The sequence below is a fragment of the Choloepus didactylus genome, chromosome 7, assembly GCF_015220235.1.
Source record: "Choloepus didactylus isolate mChoDid1 chromosome 7, mChoDid1.pri, whole genome shotgun sequence".
Taxonomy (NCBI): Eukaryota; Metazoa; Chordata; class Mammalia; order Pilosa; family Megalonychidae; genus Choloepus; species Choloepus didactylus.
In genome coordinates this window covers 116,481,059-116,506,341 of record NC_051313.1, presented here as the reverse complement: position 1 = coordinate 116,506,341, position 25,283 = coordinate 116,481,059, and the positions used below count along the sequence as shown (strand labels likewise).

The following is a 25,283-nucleotide window of genomic DNA, read 5'->3' as shown; positions in this document are numbered from 1 at the left end:
GCCCTCCAACTCCGATCTTGTCCTTTTTCCATACATTTAGGAGAATTTATGCAGTGCTCTGCTAGGCACTGAAGCAAATCCAGAAGAAATGTCAGATGGTACCAGGAAAAGCTGCTGCATTTATGGGACTTGTACCTTGGTGCCAGGAGAGGGTGAGGCAGAGACATCTCAGCTCATCTGAGGTATCTCTGCAGCCGCAACTCTCCCCTACTTCAGCTTCTGTTCCAGCCCAGTGCCCAGTGTGCGGGGTCTCCGTAGCCCACAAAGGACTGCAGAGGGCAGCTTTTTGGTTCCCAACTGGCCTCTCATCCACTTCACCTCCCTCCTTGAGCAGTTCCCAGCATGGGTGGAGGAGGTGCCATCAGGGATGCATCTCCCTGAAATTCTCACTACAGGCTCTGCTCCCCAGGTGCTGCATTTCCCCACACCAGACCTGAAATGGACTCTGAGGAGTGGAGAGTGTGAAGGGGAGAAGGGGTCCAGAAAGGATTTGGGGGCAAAAGTTAGCAAGCAATAATAATTAGTTAACTATTATTGAGCATTTACTATATGCCTACACCATGGTGTTAAGTGCTTGATGCTTATGGCAGCCTCAATAGGACGTGCTATTATGATTCCCATTTACAGACAATAGGTAAGTTCAGAGGCTGGTTCAGGACCACACAGCCACAGGTGAAACTGGCATTTGAACTGACACAGTGTCACTCTAGAACCCCTTCTCTAAACCACTCTATCATGTTGCTGCCCCACAGTTCTCTTCCCAGCCTGGGCAAATAGTTTGCTCACATTACTTGAGTTGGGAAAGGGAGACAGACAGCAGTCTGGGAGGAACCTGGACACTTAAGTCTTTAAAAAGTTCCCCAGAGAATTTCAGTGTGCAGCCAGTGCTGAGAACCACTGGTCTAAACCAGTCCCTGCCTAAAGCATCCATTGGATTGTCAGGATAACTAGTAAACACCTGTGCCTTAAGAGAACAAACTAAAGCAAGACTGCCCATGGATGTTGAAGGGATCCATGCAAAGAGAAATTCTGGGTGGGCAGGTGTGGTGGGAGGAAGCTCTGGGAGAAAGAACTGGCAAGAGGAGGAGATGGTGGATATAATTTGGGGCCCTATCTCACAATTCTGCTTTAGGCCAGTACTGCTTTGAAAGAGTTCATACAAACAGTTGAAGAGTCTCTTCCCCAGCTAGTGCCCAGCCAAATGAAGAAAGGTGAACATGCTACAATGAAATGGCTTTAAAGCATTTATGGAGCAACTCAGCAATAGGTGCAAATGAGTAAGATAAGCTGAGTCCCTTAGGACCAGAAATTTACCAGAAACACAGTTCACCAGGAAAAGCTTTTAAGAAGACAATTTTGAGCCAGTTTTAGAAAGTTGGGCACAATATAGCTGGAAGAGACAAGAGAGGAGTGCATCTCAAATGTGCTAATGCTCAGAAAGTAGTAGGAGAATTATTACGAGTTGTAGAAGGAGCAGAGACTACTGGAGAGAGATAAGCAATGTGAGGGAAAGGGGAAAGGTGGCGGGAAAAGTTTAGCTGCTGGAGGGGTCTAAAATCTCTGATAGGATGCTCGGGTTTGCTTCGATCAGCATCAGGATCCACTCTAGCACTGGTGACCATGGGTAGAGCTGGGTCGTGGGGTTGGGAGTGGGAGGCAAAGGGAAGAACTGGGATCCCAGACAGCCTGGCCCCAGTGAAGCACCAGCTGATCTGGAGATAGGCACATTGACTCTGAGATGGTCCCAGAGGAGGAGCTTCCAGATGAGTCACCAAGTTACCCTCCTGGCTTTGGGGAAGAGGTGGAGAGAGGCAAGAACCAAAAGATGGTTCAAAGCAGAATGAACAGATTGAATACTAGTCTCTAGAAATGTCCAAGTTCAGAAAGAAAAGGCTGTGGGGCATCTCATGACTGCCTCTAAAACTCAAGGATTACTTTAGGGATAAGAGTGATCAGCCAGTCCCTCCCCCAGGCACATATCAGAACAAATAAGACTAAGCCTTCAGACATTCAAAGATTGGAATTAGTCATTAAAAAATTCCTTTTCCCTTCATGGAGGGCATGTGTAAGATATTGAAACAGATAAGGACTTGGATCTCCAGGTGCCTTATCTTTCTTCATACTTGTAACCATATTTGCAATTTTCTTTTCCCTTCTCTGACTGTCAAATTCTTATCCAACCTCTGGGCTTGAATCCCACCCCTCAGGAAGTTGTTTTAATCCACCTGGGGTATCTCTTATTCCAAACTCCTGAAGCAGGGCTGCCCAGTAAAACTTCCTGTGATGATGGAAATGTTCTGCACTGTCTGCTATGGTAGCCACTAGTCATGTGTGGCTATTGAGCTTGACATGTGACTAGTGCACATGAGGAATGGAATGTTAGTTTAAATTTAAATAGTCACATGTAGCTAGTGGCTGCCATATTAGACAGGACAATCCTAGAACATCTGTTTTCTGAATCTCAAGCTTCCATACATTGGACACTTTCTGTATACCAAACTGAATTAAGCACTTTATACAAATAATCTCTTTGACTGCTTACAGCGCCTCGTGAGAAGGTATTATTATACCCATTTTAAAAGAGAGGAAATGGAGACTCAGAATCCTGTCTAGAAAGTGGTAGAGTTGGATTTGAATCTGGAACTAACTGGCCCTTTATGGTTTTTCTGTGGTAGTTCATTTCTTGGTACCATTTTCTCTCCATCAATTGGACAAACAGATTCTCCACTCTGTCCCTTAGCATTTACAGAGGCCCCTCTTGTCCACTCTTATGAACTAGTCTTCCACACTCCCTCTTCTCTATTCTCTCACTTTGGGATGACTTCCCAGGGTGGGCCAGCAGGCAGACCACAACTGAGATAGGGAGTGTGGGCAGAAGGACCCAGCACTTAAGAGTCACTGGGCATGGTGGACTGTTGAAGACGAGGATTAGAAGGACAGTGCAGAGCTGAAGAGAAACAGCCCAGAAGATTTGAAGCAGGGTGTTTGGGGACTCTCTTCTAAATTTTAGGTTTCCTCTTAGCCCCAGGAAGCTTCAGCCCTGCCCCTAAGCACTTCTTGAAATATGGAAGCAGGGGACAGTTAACTGTTTCAAGCTAGGACTCATGGATACCTGTAAATCAGGGAGATTACTAGGCCACTCATTCATTCATTCAGGAAAAAAATGTATAAAGCACCTTGAGAATTTCAATTCAATAGGTCTGTAATAAGACCTGAGTACCTGCATTTTAACAAAACTCAGGTGATCCTCTGATCCATAGATCACACTTGGAAGTCAGACTGTCTTGATTTCAAATTCTTTCTCTCTTCCACGCAGGGTGCTATTTACATACTCTCTTGAGTTTTCCAATTCACAGTTAAAAGTTATGTCTTTCTCCCCTGATTTTCCCTTAAACAGCGGTTCTCAACCCTGGCTGCACATTAGAATCACCCAGGGACCTTTAAGAAAATACTGATGACCAGACCCCAGCCCAGGCCAGTGGACCAGAATCTCTGGGGGTGGAACTCGGGCATTTATCTCCTCAGGCCATTAACTGATAGGCAGGCAGTGCTGAGGACTGCCCCCCACACCTTCTCTCTAATGCTTTCATGGCACTCACCACATCCTGCTATATCTTGCTTATTTGCCTTTCCTTTTGCTTGAGTTGGCATCACCTTTGAGCCTCTACAACCCTCAGTACAGTGCCTTTCACAAATATACTCAATAAAGCATTTTCAACTGAATGAAAGATATTCCCCTATTTCATTTCAGCTTTATGGGCACCATAATATTGCCTCAGAAGTTCAAGTCTTTTGCCCCAAGACACTATGTCCTTTTTTAACCACCCTCTTTTTTGCTAAATCTCAGGTTGACTCTTCCTTTAGTCTAGCTCTATGTGTTTGGTACCTCGTGTAAGAGTGAGTGCAGAAGAGAGACGACTGCTTGGGGTTAGAGTGAAAGAGCTGAGTTGTGGGGTAGAGGGGCCTGCCTGGGTCTGCTTTAGAGAGCCACCAGGGCTGCATTTATTAGACTTTAGTTTGCTGGCGCCTACACCTGCCATCTCCTAGGCCCTCCACTGTTGGCAGCACAGGGTCCTGGGAAAATCTTCCAAGATGGAACTTCTTTTCTCGAAAGCTTCTTGGTGCCATGGTGGGCAAGTGGGAGCAGACCTAGCCTCAAGCAGAATCATGAGGCAGATGAGGATTTCCTCAGGTGCCCAATCTCTCATTCTCTCTCCCTTTCTTACCAATGATCTCTAGACTCTGTCACCTTCCCAGAGGCCACTTTCTCCTTGCCTCTCCCACCTAAACTTGCTGCTAAGAAAGGCAAACTAATTCACAATAAGTTGAATATTTCTAATCAAGTTAACTGTGCTAGCCAGTCCGGGGCATTTTTGTTTGTTGGTTTTTAAATCAAAGAACAACCCTTACACAGACGAGTGTTTCAAATAGTGGACTGTTTCAAACTATTGTAGAGTAAGTATTTTTGAGGGGAGTCGGGGTTCTTTCTGAATTCCTGAAATCATGGCGTCTGCCCACTCTGAAATCACAGAAGGGTATGGAAAAGCATCTGCTTCCAGAGTGATTACTGCCTCTGTTTTAGAGAAGAGGGGATTTTGCTGTTGGGGAACCCAACTTCAAGGCATCCCTTGGGAAACACTGACAGAGAGTCTCATTTGCCCCCTCTCCCTGCCAGATGTGGATGAGTGTGTGGAGGGCACTGACAACTGCCACATTGATGCTATTTGCCAGAACACTCCGCGGTCGTACAAGTGCATCTGCAAGTCCGGCTACACAGGGGATGGCAAGCACTGCAAAGGTGAGGCTGAGTGGGTGCCGGGAGAAGACAGTCCTGTGGGAGAGGGGAAACCAGCTCCACTGCCTGTAGCTGGCAGATAGTGCATTACTAATGCTTGAAATCCCTGCCAGTGTGGGGGTAGCTAGCTGCATCTTCCCAGAGAGGGCACCATTTTAAAATTTGCATGATATAGGCTACCCAAAGCCCTTGTGGGGATAGTTCACAGCCCCACAACCTAGCCCAGGGTGGAACTAAGGCCTGAGGTTTCCTGATCTTGGACTCTTAACACCTTGCCTGCAAAGTATGGGAATAGACAATTTACTCAGGGAAAATTCACATAGTAAATAAATATATTTTCCTCTCATAATTAAAACAATGCAGATTAAAGCAGTCTTGAGATGTTATTTTAAATATATTAAAGTAACAAAGAAATGTATGGCCTTCAGTGCTGATGAAATTTCAATAAAGGTATACCCATTAATAGATGGTGGTATTATAAATTGAAAAGTGATTTTGTAATACCTAGCAGGAATTCATGCCCTTTGACCAAGGAACTTCACTTTTGTGAACTTATTCAAAGGAAATTCAAAGAAACAAAACAATAAGTGGATGAAGATATTCTTTGATACATTATTTATGATGGTAAACTAAGTGGAAGAAATCAAATTTATGATAGAGAAAAAGGATTAATAAATTATGATATGGTAACAATCAAATATTCTGCAACCATTTACAATGATAATTAGAAAGACTGGAAATGTGAATATGTTTATGCTTAAGTTTAGATGAAAAAAGCAAGATGAAAAATGGTTTGTAGGCTATGAAAGAAATCATGTAAAAAATACACACACAGAAGGATATATTTAAAACAAGCGAACAAAAACCCATAAGGCTGAGCCCAGGGATGGACATTGGGGGCACACGGGTATGTTCAGCTGAACCCTGTCTCAGCTTCTTTTTCCTACAGATGTGGATGAGTGTGAGCGAGAGGATAATGCAGGTTGTGTGCATGACTGTGTCAACATCCCTGGCAATTACCGATGCACCTGCTATGATGGATTCCACCTGGCGCATGATGGGCACAACTGTCTGGGTGAGCAGGGGAGAGCATGTGAGGTACTATCTTGTGGGGATGGAGGTGTTTTCAGTATTTCCCAGTCAAAAAGGGGAAAGTGATCAAAAAGAGCTGCAAAACAGAGAACAGGGTCCGCTTCTCCTTTAAGGATAGTCATTAAGGATAAAATAATCTTGCTACTGGATGAAAAACATCAAAACAGATGCTGCTAGCTAAAAAGGGCTCCTCAGGAAGGGCACCCAAGACATGAGATTAAATGTGGTTAGCCACGGTGGGTGAAGCATGTTGAGAAGATGCTTTGGCTCTAGACAGGTCCTAGCTCTGCTGCTTTCTAGCTGTGAGGACTTGTGCAAATCACCTAATCTCTGGGAGTTTCAGCTTCCTTATCTCTAAAATGGGGATGACAATATCCCAGTCAAAGGGCTGCTGGATGGCTCACATGAGAGAACATATATAAAGAGCATTTCAAGGTCCTTAGCACACAGTAGGTGCTCAATAATGGGAGGAATGCTGAAGCCTGTAGCAGAGAAGGATTTGAGATTTGAACCCAGGGGTCCTTTCCCAAACTCATTCTCTCTGGTGCCAAAACAGAAATAGGGGGCTGGAAGAATAGAGTGAGGAAAGAAGGGGAAGCAAGAGAAGTGATGCCCAGAAAAGCAGGATGGGCCAGGCCCCCAGGCCCCCACCCGACCAAGATGACTTATTTGAGGTTCTGTTGGCCTAGGAGAATCTCTCTACTACAGCTGCCTCTAAACCCAGTCATACCCTATCCTTGGACCCAGGCTATAGGTTTCCACTCCCAACCCAGGCCTCCAAACCCTGATTCCTGCTGGGCCCCTCCTCCCAGTCCTGGCTACCTCTCTTACCATTCCAGCTACCAGGGAAGGGCCTCACTCGACATCTGCCCGGTCACACTTGAGGCACTCTTGATGAAGAGAAGCTGTGATAGCAGGACCAGGACAGTGACTTGCCTTCAGGACTGGGAACATGAGCTTCTGGGTTCTTTGACTGTGTTTGACCTTTCAAGGTCCCTGATTATCACCAAGTTTAGTGTCCCTGTTGTTTGGGAAGAACCACACCAGAGGGATAAGACAATGAGTAAGTAGGCAGGGGGTCAAGAGGAGGAAAGGTCAGCCTTGGAGATGGGCTACTAAGGATTGCGGCTCAAGGTCTCTTCCTACCTTTGGCTCCTAGGGGAACCCTGAGAAAGTCACCCATGTCCTGGGCCTTCATATCCTGAGAATTGGAGGAAAGAACTTGCTTAGAGTAGCAAAGCCACAAGGTTGGAATAGAAGACAGCATACAGGAGAAGGATGGAATGTAGGATGGGGCAAAGCAGGAAGACAAGGATGGGGAAAAGTCAGGGGTGTAGCGAGAGATAGGGCAGACACAAGAACAAAGTAGAAGAAGATACCTTAGCTTTTCCATCAGGTGTATCTTGCCAGGAAGGAGCCAGCTGGATCTGTTCCCCTCTGCCCTTGGAGAGAGGGGGAAAGGATGGGTTTCAGGGCATCAGCAGAGATCATGGGAAGAAAGGGAGGGATAGATGAGGCTCTGAGGAAGCCCAGATTCCAGCTGCTCCATTTGGGGACCAATTCCCATGATGCCTTCAGGGCCAAGGCAAATTGAGGAGGGCTGAGGACTTGGGAGGGCAGTAGCTAGCAGAGAGGAGTCCAGCACTGAAGTGGGAGCCCTAGGACACGCTTGGCTTTGCGGCCTGGGGGTGGTGATTTTGGGGGGAGAGTCCACTCTTCCCCCTCCCATATCTAGGGTGGGGCCTGGCAGTTCTTCCCCCATCCTATTCTGCCAAGCTGCCAGACTTTGTTTTGTTAAACCAAAATAGGAGAAAGACTAGGAAATATGGCAGCCAGCCCAGGCATGGGGGGAGGGGAGGAAGGATGGGGCCATGGCCTGTCCACAGAAATGGTCCCAGCTCTGCAAGGAGTTGAGGCTCTGAGGCCTTTCCCCATCCTGCCCCTCCAACCTTGGCACCACAGCCAAAGCTCTTCCTGAACACAGTCATTCCTCAGGTTCTCTGATTCTCTGGCTGCTCATCACAACCTGCTGCCACCCCTGGCTACCTTTCCTTGACAACATCTCCATTCTTATCTTCATTGCTGTTCCTCCTGCTCTGACTCCTTTCCTGATCTCCTCTGCCCCAGACTCAATTACAACAGGCAAGGCAAAGGGAGGCAAGTCCTTACCTAGGTGAACCAGGTTCAAATGTCCTCCCCACCTCCTTAGCTCCCCATTTCTGCCCTCTTAGGATGGCCTTTCCACACTCAGTGGAATATCAGCTGATGAGGGGATGAGAACTGCCTGGCCTAAGACTAGGCAGGGGTAGGGGGGTGGGGGTGGAGGGGGCGGGTGGGGGTGGTTTGTTGGATTCTCAAGACCATTCTCAGCCCTTGGTGCTGAAGTCCTGGAGCACACCCTGGACCCTGGACCCTACCCCATGGCCCCACTGACCACCTATCCTGCACAGATGTGGATGAGTGTGCCGAGGGCAACGGCGGCTGTCAGCAGAGCTGTGTCAACATGATGGGCAGCTATGAGTGCCACTGCCGGGAAGGCTTCTTCCTCAGTGACAACCAGCACACCTGTATCCAGAGGCCTGAAGGTCAGCCTGTGGTTGGGGAGGGCCCCACCTCTGCCCTGCCCAGGCTCCTTTTCCAGTTTGCTCTGGACCTTCCCCTCGTTACCCCTGAGGAATCACCCTCTGTTCTTAACTCCACTAACTCCTTCTTTTCTTGTCCCTCAACCCAATCATACCTTAAGGGCTTCATGGACACTCTATTAGAACACAATCTGGGAGAATTAATTTGGGGTTGGAGTCAGTGTGCGATTGAGGTTACTATGAAGTGTGGACATCTCTAACTAGCTGGATGAGCTTCTCTAAGCTGCTGCTTATCTGACAGGGCCTCATCAATGCCTATTCTTGGGATTGGACTGGGGGAGTCAGGCAAGAATAGTGGGGTATATGTTGTCTGTTTCTGTGACTCTTTCCCCCTAACAGACTGTGACCTTCATGGGGACAGGGACTATGTCTCATTCATCTTTGTAGCTCCAGCACCTAACATAATGCCCTGCATGCAGTGAAAGCTTAATAAATGTTTATTGAATAAAATCCCATAGTACTGATGATCTATACCAGTCACTCCCCACTCACATTATAGATTTAATTGTCATTTATCTTCTTCCCAGTTTGACTGTAAGCTCTTGAGGGAAGGGACCATGTTTTATATTTTGGGGGGGTTCTTCCTAAATCCAGCCAGTACCCAGCACAATGCTGAACAACCATTAGACACTTAAATATTTTTGGGTTGTTCGAAGGAGAGGGTGATCATGCAGGTTTACTTTGGGTATGGTTATAAATACCTATTAATACATCATTTAGAATGGCTGCTGAACCACGCTTATTAGCATCCACTCTGTGGGCAGGACGGGGCTGGAGAGGGGAAGGCTCAAGCCCCTCTTGGTGTTGTAGCCTCAGTGAAATTCTCCCAATTTCCTGGGCCCCAACCACCCCTTCTAGTTCCCCCTCCTCTAGGCATCCAGGGGGTACAGAGCTTTCACACCCTCCTCTTTCCTTTTAGAAGGAATGAATTGCATGAACAAGAATCATGGCTGTGCCCACATTTGCCGGGAGACACCCAAGGGGGGTATTGCCTGTGAATGCCGCCCTGGCTTCGAGCTCACTAAGAACCAACGGGACTGTAAATGTGAGATCATTGGGATGGTAGTGGGGGAGAAGGGGAGACAATGGAGGGATATGGGGCCTCAGCAGGAAGAAGACAGGGCTGGGAGGAAAAGGGAACACGGGAAAGGTGATTAGAAAAGAGGGCATTGTCCATTCTGTGGAGAACCATGGTACCCAGGGAGAAACAAGCTAACGGTCCTCCTTCCCACTCTGTGCACAGTGACATGCAACTATGGTAACGGTGGCTGCCAACATACGTGTGACGACACAGAGCAGGGTCCCCGGTGTGGCTGCCATGTCAAGTTTGTGCTCCATACTGACGGGAAGACATGCATCGGTGGGTGAAGCCAGGGGAGAACTTGTTCTACATATGATGGAGGTGGGGATGGGGAGCACATAAGGCCCAGCCTGGGCACAGAGTGACTGGTGAGGGGGTCAAAGACCCAGACAATGCTGGGTCTAGTGAGAAACAATTCTGAGAGATTGAAGGGCTAACCTGACCCTCTTCCTCTCCTTATCCCTTTGATTCCACCATCCCACCTCCAGGAGCCTTACTGTCCTCTTTATCCCAGGTGTGTGGCCAAACTGGGAATAATTAGCAGAGGTGTCTATTGACCAAGGCTGTGGTTGAGAAAGGGGAGGAGAGCTGGGGAAATGCAGCTGATTAGGCCTGATCAGAGGCCCTAGTTGATTAGTGTGGTCAGATGGGAGCTGCCACAGCCCACTGTCCTCACTCTGGGACTGGGGTGGGGCAGGGTGCTCTTTGCTGGGATAACCAGCCCTGCACTGACAGATGGGGTTTCCTGGATCTTCATCTTTTTCTCCTCTTTATCCTTTCTCTCACTCTTCTCCTCCAAGTCCCCTTTTCACTTCCCTTACCTTCACTGCCCCCCACATTTCCTTCTCTCACCAGATTCCAGGGCTACTCCCTCTCAGCTCTGCCTGTAGCCCTCTCACTTCCTCACCAATTCCAGCCTTCCATCCTTCTAGGCCTGGTTTGGGGCCCCCCTAACACTGGGATCCCTTTTCCTGAATTTGTAGCCCTTATTTCACAGAGCTTCAGTTACCATAGATGAGTTGACTTCTTAAATGTAATCCCTAGTTCTCTAAGTCTTTAGATCATTAGTGAAGGCCAATTACTATGTGCTCACTGAGTGCTAAGAAAGATGGTAAGACAAGGTGTTCTCTTGGAGAAGTGGGAAATGAAAGGGAAAAGTTTTGACTGATGGAAAGGCTGTGTCTTGAGCTATGCAGGAGGTGTGCTTACTCTTTGGGCATGGGGTTTATGGACAGCCTTTCTTCTGGTGGGTTACAACATGGTGGGGATGGGGTAGTTTGAAGTCATTCTGTGAAATCATGTATATTAGGGACACCATAACACTCAGCTTAAGAACCAGGATCTCCCCTGATCCCACTTCAGAGACCCACCCCTTCACTGTAGACAGCACTGCCTTTTCCCCAGGCACAACAGGGAGCAGATGATGCTCCACTGTCTCCCTCAGGTACCTCCTTCAGGGACTTACACACATAAGTCTAAAGTTCTTTAATTAAAATCTCTCCTGCTACATGTTGCCCTTTGAACTAATGCTTCGAAGACCCTGGTACATTTTTAAGACTTTGTTTTGCCTTCTCTAGGATGGTTTGTTCCAGCTTCTTTCATTTTTCCCCCATAGGTCTAATTCTTCTGCTTTCCAAACCTCCCACTACCCCTGAATATACTCACACACATCCCTAGTCTCACAAAAGAAACTGCATGCAGTCCATAAAGAAAAGCTACATGAATCAGGACAGAGCTCCGGGCCCACAGATGTGAGGACCTGCTCCCTCTTTGGTGTCTTTCTATTCACGTAGTCCTGGTCATGACTGCTTTTGAAAATACCCCTATTTAAGACCTACTAAGAACCCTTCAGCCATCTGGGCCATGGGCAGGTGAGGTAGAAGAGAGAAAACAAGGCCATTCTAGGATTTACAGCTATGTTCTTTTCTAGTTCCTCTCCCTATTCTCCCAGAAGAACTTAATTTACCTTCTTGCCCTATATCTTATTTTTCTTACCAATCCTGGTGGGAGGAAACTTCACTGTTTGGGGCCATCAGGACATTCAGATTTTGTGGGCAGACCAAAAAGGCAGTATAATTTAGCAGAAGGAGTGGGCACCAGGTTGGGGAGTCTGTAAGACTTGGGTTGCATCCCAGATTTGCTGTTGGCATGCTGTGTGATATTGGGTCTATGAGTCCCCCTCTCTGAGACTCAGTTTCTCATCAGTCACTTGGTGGGAGCTAGGCTTCTTTGAGGATGCTATGCAGTATAAGGCTTGGGAGTGAAGCTGCTGTAGGGGTCCCAGGGATCCCTGGGGCTAGAGATCTGGGCCTGCAGGATGGAGGAGGGGTGGTGAGGGGCTGGGGCCCAGTGGGCCACATTGGCTCCTGCCCAGTATCTAAACAGCTTTTTTACAATGTCGAACAGGGGAAAGGCGGCTAGAGCAGCACATCCCCACTCAGGCCGTTTCTAATGGTAAATATGTCTGCTCATTCCACTTGCTCTCACTGGCTTGCTAGGGGAAGGGCTAACCTGCTGGGTCTCCCACTAACCGCATGCCCACTGGGCCCAGCCTGACTGGGCCCCAGCCTGCCAGCAGGGCTTCCCTGGCAGCCTAGGCACTAGATCCATTGGGTGACAGGAAGCCTGAGTCCTCAAGAGCTGGCCTAGAGCATTCATGTTGGTCTTGTCTTTGTTCCTGTCATTCTTCTCTCCTTCCTCTTCTCCTCCCGCTTCCCACCATCTCCCTCACCTACATTCTAACACCCCATCCTCTTCTCACCATCTGCCTCATTCCCTCTCACACTTTCTTTGCCTTTCTACACAGCTAAAGACCCAGCCAGCTCCATCTTACCCATCATGCCCACCAGATAGGGATGGGATAGGGTTGGATGCCATCCCTCCTCAGGGATCCTTTCTTTGGTTCTTATCCATATTGGTTCATAGTCCTGGCATTACTCACCATTCTCTCCCACTATATTGGTTGAGAGCATGACCTTTGGATTCAGACAGACCTGAGTTTAAGTCCTGGGCCTGTCACCTTCTAACTGTATGACCTCAGGCAAGCTACTTTTCTCTCTCTGATCCTCAGTTTACTCTTCTGTAAAATAGGGGGTATAACAGTCCGCCCCTAGAGATTTGCTGTGATGATTGAGATGGTGTATTTAGAGCATCTAGTCAGCACCTGGCACAGTGTCAGCACAGAGTAACTTGTGGTGTTAATACTGTGACCTTGAGAGCAACGAGTTAAGGGCATGCCATCCTGCCGTCCTCACCCTACTCTGCAAGGGTGGGCAGTTATGCCCAGCTTCTTGGTCCCACCCTGTGAAGGACATTGCACTAGCTCTGCTGTTCCCCATCCTGGATCCTTAAGAAGCTGCCCAGACCTGGGCAAGATCTTTGTACCCCTCTTCTTGCTTCAGGGCTGGGGAGAACCTCTTTTTTATGCTGAGACCACTCTCAGGGATGATGGCTGGTTTTGGAGCCTGAACTCAAGGTTCCCTCAGTTCCTCCCATGACCTTAGGGAAACTCAGGAGAGTCTAAGGTGGGAATTAAACAGAGAAGATCCCACTGTGGCTGCCCAAACATGGGCATCTGAGGGACCAGGTAGACGCCTGTCCTTTCTTCTCTGGCAGCCAGAACCACCCTTATTTACTTCTCATCCCTTCTAGCTCTCTCCCTTGTCTTGTACTCTTCAAAGACAAGGCTTGGGCCTGAGTTTTAGAGTCAGATATTTAAGAACACAGTAGTACCCTCTGGTGCTTTTCTCACTCAGTTCCTGAGTCTGAGAACCACTCTCCTCTTCCTTAGCTGAGACCTTGGGATTTTGTCTCTTTAATGGTAGAATTCTAGGAGAGCTACAATACCTCCATAATCTGTCAGTGCCTTGCACTACTGTGAGCTGATGGTTTTTCTTTGGACTCAGGTGACTATCTCATGCTGCAGTTTAAACCTGTTTTCTCTTGCTCTGAATTCAGAAAATAGAGTTACCTCCCCCGCCCCCCAGCTCTGACCTCTCAGTGATGGGGAAGATTACCATTCAATAGGGGGCAACAGAAGGGACTTAATTGAAACAAAGATTTTGTTTGTCTAGCTTTGAGGTTCTCAGTTTCACTTACATTCTTAAGATCTTCTTTTTCCTCTGGACTCTTCTTATCCTTTTGCCCCCTCCTCTCTCCCAGACAATACCTTGCCATTAGGAAAGTAAAACAACACCACAGCTAGCTTACCTCCACCTGGAACAAAAAGAAGGGCTTGGGAGGAGCTGAAAAGTGGACATGAAGGGGCCAGGAAATGACCAAGTAGGTGTTGTCTTCTCTGAAGATGAGCAGTCTCTGAACTGGGTTCTTTTTTAACTTTTAAGACAGCTGGGCAGGCAAGAAGATGGATTGATGGCCATCCCTCAGCTATCTTAGGAATCACCAGCCTCACTCTTTCCAACCCACCTATAGGAAGACTGTCCCACTATGACCCATCCACCCACCCACCAAAAAGATGGTTGGTGGGAAAAGGAGGAAACGCCTGTCCTTTCTTCCCTGGCAGCCAGAACCACCCTTATTTACTTCCTATCCCTTCTAGCTCTCTGCCTTCTCTACCTCTTCCACCCCCTTAGCACATTCCTGGCTGACAGCTCTGGCTTGTACCTGCCTCACTGCTGTCCACCTTGTTTCAATCAAGTAGGGGGCAGGGAAGTGGACTGCTTGGCTGCACTTGTGAGGGGATGGGGGTTGGGAATGACAGAGGAAGGAGGCTGGGAGCCTCCAGATAATGTTCTTTCTAAAGGACAGGGAGGCAGCTGAGGCTTCCCCTTGGGCCTCTGTGGTCTCCACTACCTTAGAGGTCGGGACTCCTCCAGGCCAATAACCTGGTTTACCCTCCCCCACCTCCCGCTACACAGAGACCTGTGCCGTCAACAACGGGGGCTGCGACAGTAAGTGCCATGATGCAGCTACTGGTGTCCACTGCAGCTGCCCTGTGGGCTTCATGCTGCAGCCAGACAGGAAGACCTGCAAAGGTAAGAGCTTTGAGAGGCGGGAAGCCTGGAGACCTTTGGCAAGGGGCTGAGGTTGGGACCAGAGATAGGGTACCTATGTGGAACCACACCTTGTCAATCCCCTGGATGCTATCCTGATTATAAAGAACAGAGGCTGTGTTTAAGGGTTGTTTCCTGTCTACCTTTTCTCAGTTTAAAAGGCACAAAAGTCCAGCCAGTTCCTTAGTGCTCCCTGCCCCCACCCTGCCTTGTTTTCCCTATTCTCCTTCCTATCCCCCTATGGGTCCCTAACCCTTTTGATTAATGAACATGCCATTCACTTTTGTCCCTGGGTCTGAAAGGATATTTGAGCCCTGACTTTGTGTATGCATGAGGTCACAGGTGTGTGTTCCATAACCTTCGTAACCCACATTCCGCAGACCTTCCCAGGGGGCTCTGGGGGAATGATCTCTCCCCATAGAAGTTCTGTAACGGAAGGAGGGAGAAATGGTAGTGGTTAAGAGCACTGACGCTGGAGCCTGACTACATGGGCTCAAATCCCGGCTCTGCCTCTTACTAGCTCTTTGATCCTGAACAAATTACTTAATCTGCCTGTGCCTCAGTTTCCCCACAATAACAGTGACTGCCTTGTAGGTCTGTTGTGTGGATTAAATGGGTTGTTAATATATAAAGTACTGAGAACAGTGCTTGGCAGATGGTAAGCACTTTGTATTAGCTATTGTTATGGCATACTTTCCCACATTATCCATTCTATTTCCCTCCTTTTAATTAGCCCGTCGTGAGGCTGAGGGATAGAGGGGGAGAGGAAAAAAGGGAGGGTAGCCTTACTGAAAATAGTGTTTCATCAGGTCTGTCCCCTAGTCACAAGGAGTGGGGACTGAAAGGAGGATTGGGCTCTTTGTGTCTTTTGGCTCAACAGCTGCGAGAGGAGGGGGGAGGGCTGGGGCAGCAGGTCAGACAGCCAGAGCTGAGAGGTTTCCTGCTGGGAAGGACTGTTGACAGGTATGCTGAGAGTGAAGTGGAAGGCTGCCTGCCCTGCCCCCTCCTCCAAGTCGGGGTGAGTAGCCTGGGTCCTGTCTGCCACCAGCTTGGGGAACTTGACCTCAGGAAGGAAGCAGCTCACCCACTCCCGCCCCCCTTCCCTTACTAGTGCTGAAAGCTGCCTCAGGCCTGAGTCTCTCCAGACCTCTCCCAGTCCAGCCCCTGCCTGGCCCCCAACCCTCCCCCATCAGCTACCCAACCTCACTGGCTCTCCTGGAGATCCTCCCAGCCTAGCCTCTCTCCCAGCTCCTCCTCTCTGAAGGGCTACCCTTTCCTGTGAGTCCCTTCTGAATCACCACTTCTCCTTGGCCCCTCTCAGGGCTCTTGTGATGGGTGGGGGGCAAGGGAAGAGATAAACTCTAACCACCAGCTGGAGAGTAAGAGACATGGACTAGCCCTGCAGTCAAATACCCACCTGTTCCTGCTCAGGTCCCCACCTGTCCCCTTCTAAGAGGACTCAGTCCCAGGAAAGAGGGTGTTACTAATGGCCACAGATCCCCTGAACAGGGAAGAAATGGAGATAGTAGAGTGAAAGGGAAATTAGAGGGGCAGGCCAAGGCTCTCCTTGTTTTTCCTTGTCTCTGTGAGTAAAGGAGGGATCTTGTCTCCTGTGCCCAGCCTTCATTATTACCTTTTAATTCTCTCCTACTTGTGTCCTGGCCGGCTTTCTCAGACATAGACGAGTGTCGCTTGAACAATGGGGGCTGTGACCACATTTGCCGTAATACAGTAGGCAGCTTCGAATGCAGCTGCAAGAAGGGCTATAAGCTTCTCATCAACGAGAGGAACTGCCAGGGTAAGCAACTGGGGCCAAGGGAAAAGCCTTGGGAAAGGTACTTGGGATAGGAGAGTTTCAAGGAAGCCAGAGTGTCAGAGTCTGAGAAACTCAATAGACACCATGGAAAGTCTCCACAGGCAGTGTCATGCTGCAAATTAGCAAATGGTGCCCCCTTCCTCTTGATGGACCAGCTTCTGTTCCATTTACACTGGGTTACATGGCTTGGCAAGGAGAGAGGGATGGATTTTACCCCAATTCAAATCCCTGGCAGGTTTTGACCTGCATAACTACACACGGTAGCCCTGATCCACAGGCATCAGATCTCTCAATTCCTGACTCCAAGGATTCCAAATGGAGGGGGTGGTGGGCATTGCTGAATTGCTAACCCTAGGGTTGGGCTATGAGTAGGAATTTTCTCAATTCGAGGGGATTAGCCAAGGCCCCTCATGTAGATCCTTCATCTGAGCAAGAGGTCAAGTGCCCCAACACAGATTCAGTGACTTGAATCCTTGCTCCTTTCAGACATAGATGAGTGCTCCTTTGATCGAACCTGTGACCACATATGTGTCAACATGCCAGGAAGCTTCCAGTGCCTCTGCCATCGTGGCTACTTGCTCTATGGTGTCACTCACTGTGGGGGTAAGCCAGCAAGCTTGTATCCCCATCCACTCCAGCCCCTCTCACCTCCTTACCCTCTGATGGAGCAAGTCCCTGAGTTGGCTGTGGCTATGAGCAGTACCTTGGGTGCATGTGTTGTGTCTGCATCCATTGTGATGAAAAGGAAGGAATTAAAACAGCCTCCGAAGGGCATGGGCATCAGGAAAGAGCATCCTGCCTCTGGAATTTCCATCTCCCATCCCCATCTCTGCTTCCTGACCCCCATCCTTAGCTCCCAAACTACAGCCCAAGGCAGGTAAGAATGGGAGGCTTTAAGAAGCAGGTCAGCTTGGCCCCTTCTCACTTATTCCTTTGTTTGGGGACAGAGCTAAGAAGAGGAGCTTTTCTTTGCAGCCAGTAGTCATCTGTGGGTTCCCAGAACACTAACCAAAGGTCTTCATTCACTGCCCACTCTATGGTTCCTACTACTCCCCCCCACTGCTTGCTTATGTCTTTCTACTCCTTCCCCAGATGTGGATGAATGCAGCATCAACCGGGGAGGATGCCGCTTTGGCTGCATCAACACTCTTGGCAGCTACCAGTGTACCTGCCCGGCAGGCCAGGGCCGGCTGCACTGGAATGGCAAGGACTGCACAGGTGAGTGATGCCCTCTGCTGGCCACAGCTGCCACTGCAATTTCAAGGGGAAGCTGAGGTCATGGAAAGCATGTGAGGAGTAAGGAAAATGGAAGGTGAAAGAGGGTGGAGAGTCATTTGAGTTGGAGACATGAAATTTTTGGTAAATAATCCTTTCATCAGTCTCTGTGCACAGCTAATTCATTTCTCTTAAATTAGCCAACTGAGGGAAAAGGTGGGAGAGGAATGTACCCATCTCTTCAGGCCTCTCTCCCCTTCCTAGAGCCAGTGAAGTGCCAGGGCAGTCCATCAGGGGCCTTGAAAGCCATGCTCAGCTGTAACCGGTCTGGCAAGAAGGACACATGTGCACTAACCTGCCCCTCTCGGGCCCGGTTTTTGCCAGGTACATGGAGAAAGATGCTGGAGGGCTGGGGGGAGAAGGGAGGAAAGGCTGGGTGCTCCCCTTGGATTTCTCCAACCAGCGGGGCCACGGGGTGGTGGTGGGGGTCAGAGCAGTGACACCCCCCTTCTCTCAGAGTCTGAGAATGGCTTCACAGTGAGCTGTGGCACCCCTAGCCCCAGGGCCGCTCCAGCCCGAGCCAGCCACACTGGGAACAGCACAAACTCCAACCACTGTCATGGTAAGCACCAGCCCAGAGGCCATGTTCCCATCCTACTTTCTTGCTTATTAACCCCTTATTTCTATTCTTTCTTAATTCCCCTGGCCTTACTTTTTCTTGGTTCCCCTTCTGTTGCTCTATAATTTTCCAGCCCTGCTACCTTGCTCCCTCTGCCCCCAACAACATCTGATTCCCCTGATTTCATAATCTCACTCCCCCAACCATGCCCCTGGCTTAGTACCCAGCTTCTCAACACCCTCCACAGCAGCCCCCACCCCCACAGGCCCCTCAGGCTGTGCTGAGCATCTACCATCCCTCTAGAGGCTGCAGTGCTGTCAGTTAAACAGCGGGCCTCCTTCAAGATCAAGGACGCCAAGTGCCGTTTGCACCTGCGAAACAAAAGCAAAATGGACGAGGCTGGCAGAATCCCGGGGCCAGGTCTGGACCGGGGATCTCCCCCACCCCCACCCAATGGGTTGTCTGGCTACCAAACCCTTCTCACCCTTCGCCTCTCCTGCTTAGCAGGATCTCTTCCAAAAACCCACTAGCACTCTGAACTCTGGTCAGAGCAGTGGAAAAAGCAGTTGTGGGCACAGGGCCCAAGAAAGGCCCAGGACATTTTCCCCCATGACTAATTAGTATCAGAGACTAAAAGAGTGTTGAGAGATAATTGCAGTCAGAGATCTGGTGAGGTCTGGGTTGGGGTGGAGAAGTGAGAGCTGGGAGTAAGAACTTTTTCTGCCCCTAGAGAGTACCCTCGGGTTGACAAGGCCTCTCTCCCAGGTGGTGCCCCCTGCTCTGACTGCCAGGTCACCTTCATCCACCTCAAGTGTGACTCCTCTAGGAAGGGCAAGGGCCGGCGGGCCCGGACCCCTCCAGGCAAGGAGGTCACCCGCCTCACCCTGGAACTCGAGGCAGAGGTCAAAGCTGAAGAAACCACAGGTAGGACTGGGGGTACTCCTATTGAGAAGAGGGTGAGGAGGGGAATGCATAGGTGGGGAAACCACAGGTTCCAGCAGCAAATGGAAGGGGCACAGCCTTATCTAGGGAACAGACCCTGTTAAAGCCAAGTCCAGGAGTCAGTCCCTTTCTCACCATGCCCCTCTCAACTCCCAGCTTTGTTCGCCTAACTCTCCTACTGACAGCTACTCTCTTTCTCTTCCTTCCCTAACTCATGGTGAAATCCACCAGCTGGCTGTGGGCTACCCTGCCTCCGACAGCGGATGGAACGGCGACTGAAAGGGTCCCTGAAGATGCTCAAAAAGTCCATTAACCAGGACCGCTTTCTGCTGCGCCTGGCAGGCCTTGATTATGAGCTGGCCCACAAACCAGGCCTGGTATCTGGAGAGCGAGCAGAGCTGGTGGAGGCCTGTAGGCCTGGGCAGCATCGCTCTGGGGCCAAGTGTGGTAAGGGAGCTTCCTGGGGAGCAGGGGAGTGGGGAGGGCCCAGCTCAGAGCAGGATCCTTTACAGCCTCAATTCCATCTCTCAAACTGTGAGGCAGCTAAGACCTTACTGCCAGCCATCCTCCCCTCCCTGGTCCCAGGCTGAAATCAGGTCCCTCAAGAAGCAGGATTCTGTTTGATCCCTGAGGAAGAGATTCTCCCTGAATCTGGTGAAGCGGGAAGGGGAGTCCCAGTCCTGGGTGGTGGGAAATGGGGGTGGGGGGTGGCTAGCGCGGCCGACTCTCCCTCAGTCAGCTGCCCGCAGGGAACGTATTACCACGGCCAGACGGAGCAGTGTGTGCCATGCCCAGCTGGCACCTTCCAGGAGAGAGAAGGGCAGCTCTCCTGCGACCTTTGCCCTGGGAGTGATGCCCACGGGCCTCTTGGAGCCACCAACATCACCACATGTGCAGGTGCCAGGGGAACAAACAATACAGACTGGGGTAGGGTGGGCACTGGGATGCCCATGGGCATGGGATTTCCCAAAGGGCAGGCCCAGGTTCCAGGCCACTCTCCTAGTCGACATCCTGTTTGTGTGCTTCTGGCCCCTGAGACTGGGTGTCCCCATGGGGGTGACTCAGGACCATCCCCATCAGAGTTGGGCCGTTGGCTCATTGCAGGTCAGTGCCCACCTGGCCAACACTCTGTAGATGGGTTCAAGCCCTGCCAGCCATGTCCACGTAGCACTTATCAACCTGAAGCAGGACGGACACTGTGCTTCCCATGTGGTGGGAGCCTCACCACCAAGCATGAGGGGGCTATCTCCTTCCAAGACTGTGACACCAAAGGTGAGTAGACTACTCACCCTGCTGGGGGACCCCACAACCCCAGCTCTTCCCAAAAGGACTCTCCAAGTCCCTACAGCAGACCCAAGTAATCTGCCACACCATCTTTCCCAAACTGGGAAGGGCCCACCTGCCTGACAAACCACACTGTCCTGCCTACAGTCCCTCCAACCATCCCAAGCCTGGGAATCAGGGAAGAAGTAACAGTTCCACTTACCCCGCTATTTGGAGAATTTGTGGTCCATTGCCCTCAATACCCCAAATGAGTTTTATCTAGTTTCAGCAAAATGCTCAGGTTGTGTTGGCACTGTAGCCAATGACTCATTAAAGTTTGTTTTTCCCTGGGCTTAAAAGCTTATGGTATGAATGAGAAAGGTTGGAAAGAGGCTTGAAATGAATTCTAGTGACCTCATCTCCTTATTTTCCATAATAAATGTGTCCTGCCCATCCCATGCCCCAGAATGCCCACCTGCCTGCCATCCTTGACTCCTGCTTCCCCCTTCCCTGCAGTCCAGTGCTCCCCTGGGCACTACTACAACACCAGCATCCATCGTTGCATCCGCTGTGCCCTGGGATCCTATCAGCCTGACTTCCGTCAGAACTTCTGTACCCGCTGTCCAGGAAACACAAGCACTGACTTTGATGGCTCCACCAGCGTGGCCCAGTGCAAGAGTACGTGGCAGGCCAGGTTGTGGGAAAGGGAGTCGAGATCTGGGAGCAGTGGACATGGGAAGAAAAGGGGCCTGGGACAGACCAAAAGGGAGGAGGACTTCGGGGATGGATGGGCCGGAAAGTTCCTGGCCCATGCAATCAAAAGACTATTACAGGGTTGGGCCCTGTAGCACCCTCTCCCTAGAGACAGGTAATGGGGAGGGAGAGACAGCTGAAGTGAGAAGAGAAGGTGCTAAAAGGGCAGGAAGGAAGGAGGATTTAGAACTTGGAGGGTAAGATGATGAACTAGGAAGACAGCTGCCTACATGTATCTGAATTCTTTCAATTTCCCTAATCCATTTCCCATTGATTTCCCTTCTCTCTTTTTTTGCTCTGTTCACTGGGGTTTGGCTGCAGATCGTCAGTGTGGTGGGGAGCTGGGTGAGTTCACCGGCTATATCGAGTCCCCCAACTACCCAGGCAACTACCCAGCCGGCGTGGAGTGCATCTGGAATATCAACCCCCCACCCAAGCGCAAGATCCTTATAGTGGTACCCGAGATCTTCCTGCCATCTGAGGATGAGTGTGGAGATGTCCTCGTCATGAGAAAGAACTGTGGGTGGCTGCTGAGCTGGGTGGGCTAGGGAAGGGGAGTCAGAATCTAGTTGGAAGAGAGAGAAGATAAGTCAGGAGGAACTGGGGCAGTGAATCTGGGGATCCATGAAGACAAAACAGTGAGGGAGCTTGGGAGGAGAGAAGCTAACAAAGGAAAAAAGCAATGAATGGTATACATTTGGTGGACAGCAGGGTTAAGAAAGCCAGCACTGGGGCTAGATGGTGTTACATGTATCACTTTCCTGTCCTAGGAATTTTGTCATTCCGTCCATTTAATTGTCAAATTTCTTACACTATATGAGTGCCCAGATGTCAAAGAGGAGTTATGGAACAAGCCCAGAGAAGTGGAGAGGGTTTGGGGATGGGGTGGGGACAGGGTGGGGGTGGGGTAGGGTTAGGAGCTTCTGTCAGTGTGATTCCTTCCCCCCACTACCCTCACTCCAGGAGGGCTTGGGGAGCCTACCGTGCCACTCTCCTGACCTGCTGCTTGCCTTCCCAGCCTCTCCATCCTCCATTACCACCTATGAGACCTGTCAGACCTATGAACGCCCCATTGCCTTCACGGCTCGCTCCAGGAAGCTCTGGATCAACTTCAAAACAAGTGAGGCCAATAGTGCCCGTGGCTTCCAAATCCCCTATGTTACCTATGATGGTGAGCAGGGGCAAGAAAGGCAGGGAGGTGGGTGAGAAAGGGGAGGGCCATGGGTCTTTAGAGGGATCCAGGGGATCAGGGAGAGCACTCACCCCTAAGTCCCTCCTCTTGGTTGGCTTACAGAGGACTACGAACAGCTAGTAGAAGACATTGTAAGAGACGGCCGGCTCTATGCCTCTGAAAACCACCAGGAGATTTTAAAGGCAAGTGAATATTAACAACAGTAATAGCAGCCAGCATTTAATGAAGACCTAACAATGTGCCAGGCACTGTGCTATGTGCATACATGAATTTTCTCATTTGATATACCCAACAACTCTATGAGGTAGATGCTTTCCTCATTCCCACATTTTAGGAGAGAAAACTGAGGCATAGAGAGTTTTCAAACCTATCCATGGTTGCACCGCTCCTAAGACTTGAGCCCAAGCCCATCTGACTGTAGGCATTCCAGATTGGCAAGGTCACCCATACTATGTTGCAACTGGGGGAAAACTTGGACGAGAAAGGGAGGATGAGATGAAATTATCCCTATCTCTTCCACCAACAGATACAGAAAGATACTTTTACATAAATCCCTTCCTTCTTTTACTCCCCCCCCATGCCATCCCCATCTCTACCCCCCCAGAAGAGAAACTGATCTTGCCAGCATTTCTCAGAATTAATTAATGTATAGCCCTCTTTTAAAGGAAAATAAATGTTTCCAACACTGAAGACTGGACTAGACACTGATGGGTCTATGGATGCCAGTTTGAGAAAAACTTACTTAAGAAACTATAGCCCTAGTCATAGCATTATCCTTCATAAATCCTTACTGCACAAGAAGTTTTGTTTTTATTATTAGTAAAATAATTTCAACAATGCTTTTCAAACATTTTTTAAGCATCTGAATCCTATTTCAAATACAATGTTCTGTGGCACTCCAAATGATAAAGTAGGTGGGAGTGCAGCTGTTCATGTGAGGTGAGAAGCTAAAAGCCTCACCTCTTATTAAAACAAACAAACAAACAAACAAAACATTGAGGCAGTGGAAAGAACACTAGTCATAGTCTAAAAGCTAGGTCTGCGTTCGAATTCTTGGTGCTTGGTGCATCTAGGAGGGTCTCCACACAGCATGGTGCTGTTTAAGACAGGATGGTCAGGAAAGGCCTCTCTGAGGAGAAAAGTCCAGCATGAGTAAAAGGCTAGCCATTAGAAAATCAGGAGAGGGGCATTCCTAGCTAAGGAGCCTGGGAGCATTTTGGCATGTTGGTGAACAATGAGAAGGTCAGTGTGGCTCAGCCAAGTGTGTGAGTGTGTGGAGGGTGGGGGTTGGGGGTGATAGAAGAGGGAGCAAGGAATGGATCCACATGCACCTTATGGGTCCTGCAAGGGACTTGGGCTTTACTCTGAACACAGAGAAGTGTTTCAAACAGAAAGAGAACATGATCTGATTTTAAAACTAAAAAACTCACTTTAATTGCTATGGGGAGAAATGTCTGTAGAGGGGCAAGGATACAGGCATGGAGACTGGTTAGGAGGATATTGCAGTAGTCCAAGAGAGAGATGATGGTGGGTTGGACTAGGGTGGTAGCTGCGGAGATGATAAGTGGTCAGACCCTGGATATATTTTGAAGGTAGCATCAACAAGGATTTGTTGTAGCTGTGAGCAAGAGAGAGGAGTCAAATATGACTCCAAGGATTGGGGCCTGAGTAGTAGAAGGATGGAGCTGCCATTGACTGAGTTGTGGACCTCTAAAGAAGCAGTAACTGTTGGGGATGGGAGTCCAGAGTTCACCTCTGGATATGTTCAGTTTTAGATGTTTATTAGACATTAAGAGGGGCTGTTGAGTGAAGACTGGTTTCCAGAACTTCCCCACCCCCAACGCTAAGGCTTATGTTGCCACCTGCCATCCTCTGCAGGACAAGAAGCTCATCAAGGCCTTCTTCGAGGTGCTGGCCCACCCTCAGAACTACTTTAAGTACACAGAGAAGCACAAGGAGATGCTGCCAAAATCCTTCATCAAACTGCTCCGTTCCAAAGTTTCCAGCTTCCTGAGGCCCTACAAATAGTGCCCCTAGGCCCAGAGATCCTGGTTTTGAAGTCCCAGACTCTTTAGCCCTCAGAGCTGGCAGTCCCTACCTACAGATAAGGAACTCTCTCCTCAAGCTCTTTTTGGAGGAAAAAAAAAAAAAATCACTGTTCAGATAGGCACTCTCTCTTTCTCTCTAGTTTCCTTTTCTTGTCTCTCTCCACCTCTCTCTATTTATGGTTTTCCCTTTTCTTACATGCTTCTTGGAAAAGCCATTCAGTGCTCTCCTCTCCAACCAAACTGCTCATATTTTATCTACTCAGATCTCTGGCCTCATCAACTTGGAAGGGTGCTGGAGGCCCACAAAACAGTCCTAGTAAGGAATGGGGAGGGGGAAGAAGGACCTCACTATTATAGAGTTATGCCTTGCTAGTCAGGAGCCAAAATGTGTCCTGGCTATGTCCCCCAGAGTGATTCCAGCAGCCCAGGGTCCTGCCAAAGAACCTTTGATTTATGGCTGATGCCAGCACTGATCCTCTGGGGCACAAGGTTTGATCCCTGGACCACTCACACAGCCGACCTTCTTGTCTATACAGCTCCTCTCCTTCCTTGCCCACATGTCTGCCTGAGGTCTATTCCATAAGGGCTTGCAAGTGGCCCACACTACTGGCACAATGGACACCAGCTAAATGAGGAAGAGTAGGACGCACTACCCTGAGAGAAAGACTAGCTCTGCAAGACAGAAAACCAGGTTGTAAAGTATCACCAAAAAGAAAGAAAGAAAATGTATCACAAAGACTATAAACTACAGAACAATTGAAAACCAGCCTCAAATACTAATCCCTTGTCTTACTTGTCCTTGCTGGCCCAGCC

The 25,283-nt window shown here is 49.4% G+C and overlaps 1 protein-coding gene across 1 annotated transcript in view; it reads left to right on the top strand.

The window, feature by feature from the left end:
* Positions 1–24,815, top strand: part of SCUBE3 (signal peptide, CUB domain and EGF like domain containing 3) — a 32,716-nt gene extending 7,901 nt beyond the window's left edge. Inside the window, exons 2-23 of the mRNA XM_037843432.1 lie at positions 4,676–4,798; positions 5,745–5,870; positions 8,338–8,472; positions 9,449–9,574; positions 9,773–9,889; positions 12,017–12,064; positions 14,488–14,604; positions 16,298–16,420; positions 16,925–17,041; positions 17,531–17,656; positions 17,918–18,037; positions 18,171–18,275; positions 18,576–18,692; positions 19,038–19,196; positions 19,446–19,661; positions 19,950–20,111; positions 20,319–20,486; positions 20,994–21,155; positions 21,552–21,749; positions 22,249–22,401; positions 22,525–22,604; positions 24,301–24,815. Coding sequence (XP_037699360.1) covers positions 4,676–4,798; positions 5,745–5,870; positions 8,338–8,472; positions 9,449–9,574; positions 9,773–9,889; positions 12,017–12,064; positions 14,488–14,604; positions 16,298–16,420; positions 16,925–17,041; positions 17,531–17,656; positions 17,918–18,037; positions 18,171–18,275; positions 18,576–18,692; positions 19,038–19,196; positions 19,446–19,661; positions 19,950–20,111; positions 20,319–20,486; positions 20,994–21,155; positions 21,552–21,749; positions 22,249–22,401; positions 22,525–22,604; positions 24,301–24,450 — 2,948 coding nt within the window. The 3' untranslated portion in view covers positions 24,451–24,815. The remainder of the gene's footprint in view (positions 1–4,675; positions 4,799–5,744; positions 5,871–8,337; positions 8,473–9,448; positions 9,575–9,772; positions 9,890–12,016; positions 12,065–14,487; positions 14,605–16,297; positions 16,421–16,924; positions 17,042–17,530; positions 17,657–17,917; positions 18,038–18,170; positions 18,276–18,575; positions 18,693–19,037; positions 19,197–19,445; positions 19,662–19,949; positions 20,112–20,318; positions 20,487–20,993; positions 21,156–21,551; positions 21,750–22,248; positions 22,402–22,524; positions 22,605–24,300) is intronic.
* Positions 24,816–25,283: the final 468 nt, after the last annotated feature.